Raw genomic sequence first — 9,545 nt, 5'->3', positions numbered from 1 at the left:
TGTCACATATTTGCATTTTTAATGACGTTTATTGGTTGTCTTCTCAAGAACATTTCCAGTTGATCACAGATTTGGGCATATTATCTAAATATGTCCTTCAGACGAGCCTACACAATATGGTCAAAAACGAACAAACACCTTGTAAAGTGCAGCTTTCTTTTTTTATATTTTGGTTACAGAGCTTTCCGGATCTGTTATACACCTCCGTAACCCCCAAGCTCCCTATCCCAGTCCTCTTCCACACTTTTTGATACACTTGATTCTGTTTTCATATCCTCCTCTTCTTCTTTTTCTTCCTCCACCTCTTCCTCATCATCGGCAGGCAGGTTTACCACCATTCCATCGGCGCTCATCCTCACCCTCTCATCCTCCCGCAGTTCCTCCCTGAGACGCTGCACACTCCCACACAGTGCTCTCACTCTGGGGCTGAACCACACACGCATCAAGGGTACGCAAATGCTGCCGGCCTGCTGGTAGACAGGCTGCAACTCGCATGCATCCCCATGCTGCAAAGCTTCCATAAATGGAGGACCATAGAAATGTGCATTGTTGTTGGAGTCCATGTTCAGTCTGCTGATCCATTCCTGTTTTAGGTGTTGTGCCTCATACAGAACCTCATTAACCAAAGTCTTTTGGTAGATGTTGTTATCACACAGGCTCGGATACACCACCTTATATAACTTAATGAGGAACAGCAAAGAAAGATGAGACGTGAGAGCAATAAGCAGTTTTCAGACAAGAACTAACTTTTTTTAGCTTAAACTTGTAAGTTTTAAAGTTGCCATGAAATTAATTCCATTTTCTAAATGCAAAGTAGAAATTGATCTTATTGCGAACTATTAATTCATACATGTTTAATTTTTAATCAAATATCTTAAATATCTCAATCATTTTGTTTGTTTAAATCCCAACTTCCGTTTCATTTTGTGATGAGAGTTACTTTTCTATGAAAACATATGGACCATTCAGAACATCTTACCTAGTCAAAAAGATCATCTATAAAATTAAAGGTAGGGTATGCAATTTTCGGAAAACGCTTCGAAAGCATAAGATCCCACCCTCCCTTCAGAGCGTTCTCCAAAGCCACGCCGCATTCAAAACACGAACGCTTACAGCAGGGAGCAAACAAAAGTGTCACAAGAGACGGCGTAAAACTACCTCATGTCTCAAATAATGAACTTAAAGAGCTCTGAACTGTACCACCTGACTGCTGCAGATTGATTTCAGTGTTGATAGTTTCGCCAATGAAACGCAAACATTTGCGATGAGAATATTTTTGGAGCGCCAAAAAAAACTAAATAACGACTTATTTAGTGATGGCCGATTTCAAAACACTGCTTCAGGAAGCTTCGGAGCACAGATGAATCAGTGTGTCGAATCTGCTGTTCGAAGCGCCAAAGTCATGCGATTTCAGCCGTTGGCAGTTTGACACGCGATCTGAATCATGATTCGACACACTGATTCATTTATGCTCCGATGCTTCATGAAGTCGGTCATCACTAAATAAGTCGTTATTTTGTTTTTTTTGGCGCTCAAAATATTCTTGTTGCTTTATAATATTAATATTGAACCACTGTACTCACATGAACCAATTTAAATATGTTTTTAGTACCTTTATGGATCTTGAGAGAGGAAGTGTCCATTGCTCCCTATGGAGGCCTCACGGAGCCATCGGAGTAATAAATGACAGAATTTTCATTTTTGGGTGAACTAACCCTTTAACTTGGTGATTGCCATCAGGATGTGAAGAGACTTTCAACAAGCATAACAAAAAATGTTTCTGGAACAAATTGCCTACCCAGCCTTTAAACTGAAAATGTAAAAACTACTAAGAGAATTTGCCGAACAACCTACTGTTCTGCATATTGTTCCGAATCCGAAGATTGCAAAGTCGGGATGTAACGGAAGTAGCAACAGATCTTTTCTTCCATATTGTGACATACATCTGAGTGAAACGGATTATGAAAAAAGAGGAGAAAAAATGTAGGGTGGGATTGGGCTCAATGCATTAGTTGTTGATTGGATGGAGAAAGATCTGTAAGCGAGCTTGCAGTCCAAAAGGGGCGGGATTTAAACTAAATAATTGGAGATTGGAATTGGAGAAAAGTCTGTCATCCCACCAGAAGATCAAGTTGTTCTTTTGATTAAAAATTATGTGATCAAAAAGAAATACATGCAAGGATCAGTTCATGGCAACTTTCTCACTTCAGTTTTTGCTGCGCGTTTCAGCCCTAAAACTAAACTAAACTGTGATTGCTTTGGTGCAAGTGATAAAATAATGATTTACAAAGTATATGATGATTATAATTCCTTTAAACAAATAAGAAAATGCAAGTGCAACACCTCATAAGAAAAAAATACAAATTTCTCACCAGCTTGTACACTGAAGGTTCCAAGCGTTCAGCATTGCTCATGGACCAATTTATCCCATCAAAATTCCTCTGGAACACACCAATCTGTGTGCAGAATCCCACATCTCTCCAGTGGCCAAGAGCTTCTCCAACTCCAGTGAATTGCACAGAGTAACCATATTCTCTACAAACTCGGTGAGCCCTGAGGGAGAGAGAGAATTGGGACATTTTTTTAGCCAAAAAATTAGTTTAAAATTGATCCTTAAATCAGCACTGGAAAATGTTTACACTAGATACTGAACATTTGCTTACCAAGTCTGAAACTCATCTCTGGTCCATTCGAATTTGTGATCACAGTCTCTGAAGCCTCTCAGGCCCGGCAGCAGAGGGTTGAATTCTGCATTGGGTGTGCTGACAATCACGGCACCTGGTGCCATGTACCCAAATACCACCTCTGAAAAGCTCTCCACCTCCTCAAGCTCCAGATGTTCGATTCTCAAAGGGGTAAGAGATGTTGACAAACTCAAGTAGAACACAATTTTCAAATAATGTTTAGCTTATATGCTTGAAAAACAAAAGATGTGGCACACTTACAGCTCAACACATGTCACAAGATCAAATCCTCTGGTGCACGGCTCCCGCTCTGTGACAGACCCCTGGTACAACTCAATGGTCAAAGGCCCGTCACTTGGCTGAAGATAATCACTCACAAGTGGAGCCAATGTATGCCTGGCAAGAAAAAAAAAAAAAAAAAAAAAAAAATCAAAAATCACACAAGATGGACGAACACAGGAAGCCAGATTTGCATTTTTGAGATGGCCCAAAGTACATGAAAACCCCTTAATTCCAATTTTGTAGTATAAAACATTGGCCTTATGAGATCTAATACTACACAAAAATGGGTGGTTTGCAGGCAAGTTGCCAAACTTACATTCTTTTCAGGAGGACGACACTGTTGATATCAACTCCCACTAGTAGCTGTATACCGTTGCGATGAAACTTCAGTTTTTTCAGTAAGCGACATTCAGCGCATCCGAAATCGATGACCTGCGGACGGAGTCACGAAGGAAGAGATCAAATCCAGGTAGGAACATGTAAAAAGACTACCGATTAGCAGGCTAGCTCAAACGATACGTCAAAGGCCATCGCAACTTAACTTTAAAATGCAAGTTTGACATTTATTTACCTTTCTAGGTCGGTAGGTTTGCACGTAATCGATAACAAACTGGTATCGCTGCATGTACAGCGGGGGAGAAAACGGTGTGGTCATGGTGAGTGTCTCGGTCAGGACTGCTCGGCTGTCAGTCCTCCTCATTAAACACAAAATCGAGGTGATGCCTCAGCTCAGCTGCGTGAATCCTTTTAGTGCTTTACTCAAACACACTCAATCAGTGTTTACCAGCGGCCATTAAAGCAAATGCATTTTTAAAAAAATATTTTGGACCGTTGAGCGGCAAAATATCGTTTGGTCCCGTGAACTGTTTCCATATGAAACTATTTGATTATAATTTCATCCCCATTCTGTCAGGGATAAAATGCACACATACAAAATTAATAAATTGATGGAAAATATTATTTTAATTATTTTATCTTACTTGAACAATAGCCTAAAGTTTCCGCTAAGAAAAATTGTCCATTACGAGCATTTGGCACAGCAACAAGGAATACTGCAACAATATTATGATATTAATTTACATTATTGTTAATTGGCTTATTCATTTGCAGTTACTTGTCGTAGTCAGTTGTAATTCGTGTTTTGAATCGCAAGATGGCGCCTATTAGCTAACTTGCGTTGGTGTGAGATGATGACAGACATCGATCGTGACGCATACTAGCCTACTCTTATAACTACAGTTTATGAATACTGAATTCAGACGTTATGGACTGGCATACAGGTGCTGGTCATATAATTAGAATATCATCAAAAAGTTGATTTATTTCACTAATTCCATTCAAAAAGTGAAATTTGTATATTATATTCATTCATTACACACAGACTGATATATTTCAAATGTTTATTTCTTTTAATTTTGATGATTATAACTGACAACTAAGGAAAATCCCAAATTCAGTATCTCAGAAAATTAGAATATTACTTAAGACAAATACAAAGAAAGGATTTTTAGAAATCTTGGCCAACTGAAAAGTATGAACATGAAAAGTATGAGCATGTACAGCACTCAATACTTAGTTGGGGCTCCTTTTGCCTGAATTAAGAACAGGGATACCATGGTCCTTAAACCAGGTACTGGTAGCTTTGGCACTGTGTGCAGGTGCCATATCCTTTTGGAAAAAGAAATCTGCATCTCCATAAAGTTGGTCAGCAGCAAGAAGCATGAAGTGCTCTAAAACTTCCTGGTATATGGCTGCGTTGACCTTGGACCTCAGAAAACACAGTGGACCAACACCAGCAGATGACATGGCACCCCAAACCATCACTGACTGTGGAAACTTTACACTGGACCTCAAGCAACGTGGATTGTGTGCCTCTCCTCTCTTCCTCCAGACTCTGGGACCCTGATTTCCAAAGGAAATGCAAAATTTACTTTCATCAGAGAACATAACTTTGGACCACTCAGCAGCAGTCCAGTCCTTTTTGTCTTTAGACGCTTCTGATGCTGTCTGTTGTTCAAGAGTGGCTTGACACAAGGAATGCAACAGCTGAAACCCATGTCTTGTATATGTCTGTGCGTAGTGGTTCTTGAAGCACTGACTCCAGCTGCAGTCCACTCTTTGTGAATCTCCCCCACAATTTTGAATGGGTTTTGTTTCACAATCCTCTCTAGGGTGCGGTTATCCCTATTGCTTGTACACTTTTTTTCTACCACATCTTTTCCTTCCCTTCGCCTCTCTATTAATGTGCTTGGACACAGAGCTCTGTGAACAGCCATCCTCTTTTGCAATGACCTTTTGTGTCTTGCCCTCCTTGTGCAGCGTGTCAATGGTCGTCTTTTGGACAACTGTCAAGTCAGCAATCTTCCCCATGATTGTGTAGCCTACAGAACTAGACTGAGAGACCATTTAACAGCCTTTGCAGGTGTTTTGAGTTAATTTTCTGATTAGAGTGTGATATCAGGTGTCTTCAATATTGAACCTTTTCACAATATTCTAATTTACTGAGATATTGAATTTGGGATTTTCCTTAGTTGTCAGTTATAATCATCAAAATTAAAAGAAATAAACATTTGAAATATATCAGTCTGTGTGTAATAAATGAATATAATATACAAGTTTCACTTTTTGAATGGAATTAGTGAAATAAATCAACTTTTTGATGATATTCTAATTATATGACCAGCACCTATAAAGTTGGTTTGACGTCTGATATTCGCAAATTTAGGGACCGTCTCTAAAGTTACATCCGACCTTGGTATGTGCGTTTCTAACTTCAGTGACATTTGAAGAGAACACTTTACAGTCATAAAACCAACTGTAAAGCGTTCATATAGGTGTCAGCTATGATGCACACCTTTCTTATTTTTGATATTTATTAAAATATACTGTCAAATCATGTTAAAATTGCTATTTTTTCACTAGTGTAAATGGGCTCATACAAAAATGGGCCATGATTTAAAGCTCAATAACATTTGAAGAGAACACTTTAGTCATAAAACCAACTGTAAAGTGTGAATATAGGTGTCAGCTATGATGCACACTTTTCATATTTTTGATATTTATTAAAATATACTGTCAAATCATATGTAAAAATGGCTATTTTTCACTACTGTATATGGGCTCATACAGAAATGTCATAATTTAAAGCGCAATAACATTTGAAAGCAATAATTTAGTCATAAAACCAACTGTAAAATGTTCATCTACGTGTCAGCTATGATGCACACCTTTCATATTTTTGATATTTATTAAAATATACTGTCAAATCATATGTAAAAATGTTTTTTCAGTACTATATGGGAAGTGTGTGATTTCAGCCAATGTGACCGTTTGGGAACACATAGCACATGTAGCAATACTTTATTCAACTGCACCATTATATAACCGAACTTGCACCCAGTGCATTTTCAGGTCTTAAAAACCACATTTTCAGTCCTGCTTTGTAAACAGAACCATCCTGGATAACTTGTTGTCTTTCATGTCTGTTAACGTCTAATCTCTGTTTTAAACCCCAAAAGCATTTTGATTTTCCAACAAGGCAGCATAACAGATTACGTTTTGGCTTTTTGTATTCTCTCATGCTGCATTTTCGGATTTGATGACCCTCCTATATGTCTGTAACAAGGTGGTAAAACAACACAAAAAAATAAGAAATGTAATAAATTAATCAAAAAATGAGAAATTATAATGATATAGCAATACATACGTACATATAATATAGAGAGAGGTTTTAATTTTTGGATACTTTATTTATTAAACGTGTATGCTGAAATATTGGCAATATGGCAAAATATTAGTGGACCATTGAAAAACGTGCACTTTATAGATGAGCACAAAGTCATTTCCACACATATTAAAAAGGGTTATTAAAAATGCTTCTCCTTTTATATTGCTTTCATGACCTATATGTATGTGAAAACTCAGGGCTCAAATATTCCACATGCTTCTATTTTGCAGTCCTGTTTGGGCCGTTCGTTGTAGGTGGGCACTGCCTCTAGTCTCTTTAGAACTGCTGTGCCTTCAACGAGTTGCCTGGGGGAGAGGGCAAAAGCTGTGACGGAGACTTTGGATTTCTGTATGAGTGTTAAATAGCAAAGGAATTTCCTGTGTATAATGTCTGCATTAATAATTTAAAGCCAAATATTAAGATAACTTTGGCTTTCTTGTATATTTATGCAATCTATTAGGGTCATTACCCAAAAGCCACATATTTGTAGTCCATCCAGGACGCTGGCTGTAGTGTGATGTAGAACTGAGAGCCGTTGCTATGAGCACCTTGGTTAGCCATTCCCAGGATGCCACGCTTGTTGTGGGATATGACAAAACTCTCATCTAGAGAAGAGAACAGCCTAGTGCTTTTTATATGCATATTACACATTTTAAGCACCAAAGTATGATTATGTTAAAGTATGAATTACATAATTTGTTTGCCACATAAATCTGTTAGTAAGAATGTACCCTCAAATGTTGGACCATAGATAGACTCTCCCCGAGTGCCTTTCCTTCCAGGTGAAATATCTGTAATTGAAAACGTATAAACATTTATATACACTACAACTGTACTTACTGGTATTGTGTGTGTGTGTGTGTGTGTGTGTGTGTGTGTTTGTGCATAGTTCACCCAAAAATGAAAATTCTGTCATTTATTTCTCACCCTCATGTCGTTCCACACCCATAAGACCTTCGTTCATGTTCGGAACACAAATTAAGATATTTTAGTTGAAATCCGATGGCTCAGTGAGGCCTGCATAGGGAGCAATGACATTTCCTCTCTCAACATCCATTAATGTACTAAAAACATATTTAAATCGGTTCATGTGAGTACAGTGGTTCAATATTAATATTATAAAGCGACAAGAATATTTTTGGTGCGCCAAAAAAACCCAAAATAACGACTTCTATAGTGATGGCCGATTTCAAAACAATGCTTCAGGAAGCATCGGAGCGTAATGAATCAGCGCATCGAATCAGCTGTTCGGAGCACCAAAGTCATGTGATTTCAGTAGTTTGGCGGTTTGACACGCGATCCGAATCATGATTCGATACGCTGATTCATTATGCTCCGAAGCTTCCTAAAGCAGTGTTTTGAAATCGGCCATCACTATATAAGTCGTTATTTTGTTTTTTTTGGCGCACCAAAAATATTCTCGTCCCATTATAATAGTAATATTGAACCCACTGTACTCACATGAACTGATTTAGGTGTGTTTCTTCAGGCAAAATGTCATTGCTCCCTATGTAGGCCTCACTGAGCCATCGGATTTCAACTAAAATATCTTAATTAGTGTTCCGAAGATTAACGAAGGTCTTACTGGTGTGAAACGGCATGAGGGTAAGTAATAAATGACAGAATTTTCATTTTTGGGTGAACTAACCCTTTAAATTATCATAAATGTTTATGTATTACTGATTCTTACCTCCACCCTGCAGCCAGCCATTTGGCACAACTCTGTGGAAAATTGAGCCCTTGTAGCTCAACTCAAGGTTACTCTTGGACAAACCTGCTTCTCCAGTGCACAGGGCCTTGAAGTTCCTGCACGTCTTTGGACACACGTCTGAGAACAGCTGGCAGGTTACATTTTAAACACTTTCAGAGTAGAGAAGAAGAGTGACACGGAAATACATTTCCACTATAACTAACCTCATCAAGAGGCAGAAGATTTCCTCACCTCAAACAACAGCCTGCCAAATGCCTCTCCACCGCTTTCAATATCCATATAAACAAAAATATGCTGTGAAAAAGAGAGATGTTGCACACCTTGGAGGTATTATGAGAAATGTTAAATGGTTGTGGTAGTATAAAATTATTTTTTATTTATTTATTTACTTATTTATCTGGGTTATGTCTCAGTAATGTCAGTTATTATCAGTTATGTCTCGCTCCGTCGTTTGTTGTTTATTTACCCCTGTGTTTCGCAGGTTGCTGGTGTAATACTCCTCAGCCAGGGCCATATAAAGCGCCTGTGGTCGATGGAAAGAAAACTTCCACTCTTTGTCTGCCCAGCTGGACAGTTTCCTCTCATCACCGAGCAACTGACCGTTTGCGAAGGACATTAGACAGCCGGTGTACTGCCAAACATCTCCTCTCAGCTCCTTGAAAAGTAAACGTATTTGATTTGTTCTTAAAACGCAGATATATTGAGAAAAAAGGATATAAAAAAAGCAAGTGCCTTACCTTCTTTTTGTTAGCTAAATAGTCATGCCAGTCACATTCAAGAAGCGGGCGAACTGTTGGATTATCAAATGACTCCGGGAATTTATTTTTCAAACCCTGTAAGTGCAGACGTTATAGCTTTTGTGAACAGGTGTGCAGTCAGCATCGTTATTAGTAGTTAGCCACGCCAACATGCAAAATGGTCAGCATCTAAAAACTTTACCTCCGCAATACTTTTGGCTATTTGAAAATTATGTTTGTTTAGCAGACCGACGATCTCTAAATGTACAGTGGATGTCATGTTGTGTAAAGTTAAAGCGTCCCGTTGCCAGGGTAACCGAAGAGAGTGGCGCACAACGATGACGAACCGTTCTGTACGTTTATTCATGGGAATATCTGTCGTTTTATTAATTCATTCACATATT

General features: G+C 38.5%; 2 protein-coding genes across 2 annotated transcripts; both read right to left on the bottom strand.

Annotated features, from left to right (window-relative positions):
• Positions 1-2: 2 nt before the first annotated feature.
• On the bottom strand, positions 3-4,114 carry henmt1 (HEN methyltransferase 1). Its single transcript, XM_048207046.1, has 6 exons — positions 3,538-4,114; positions 3,283-3,398; positions 2,946-3,080; positions 2,664-2,846; positions 2,373-2,553; positions 3-680 (listed from the first exon to the last, which is right to left on the bottom strand). Exons 1-6 carry the CDS (start codon positions 3,664-3,666, stop codon positions 195-197), a joined length of 1,230 nt encoding a protein of 409 aa, XP_048063003.1. The 5' UTR covers positions 3,667-4,114; the 3' UTR covers positions 3-194.
• Positions 4,115-6,694: 2,580 nt separating this feature from the next.
• Positions 6,695-9,500, bottom strand: ppil6 (peptidylprolyl isomerase (cyclophilin)-like 6). The gene is made up of 8 exons (XM_048207038.1): positions 9,344-9,500; positions 9,142-9,237; positions 8,871-9,059; positions 8,636-8,698; positions 8,384-8,531; positions 7,425-7,484; positions 7,163-7,298; positions 6,695-6,998 (listed from the first exon to the last, which is right to left on the bottom strand). The coding sequence occupies exons 1-8, from the start codon at positions 9,419-9,421 to the stop codon at positions 6,887-6,889; spliced, it is 882 nt and encodes a 293-aa protein (XP_048062995.1). The 5' UTR covers positions 9,422-9,500; the 3' UTR covers positions 6,695-6,886.
• Positions 9,501-9,545: the final 45 nt, after the last annotated feature.

This window comes from Megalobrama amblycephala, linkage group LG11 (genome assembly GCF_018812025.1).
Source record: "Megalobrama amblycephala isolate DHTTF-2021 linkage group LG11, ASM1881202v1, whole genome shotgun sequence".
Lineage (NCBI taxonomy): Eukaryota > Metazoa > Chordata > Actinopteri > Cypriniformes > Xenocyprididae > Megalobrama > Megalobrama amblycephala.
The sequence above is the reverse complement of the archived record's forward strand: the minus strand, read 5'-3'. Positions and strand labels throughout refer to the sequence as shown.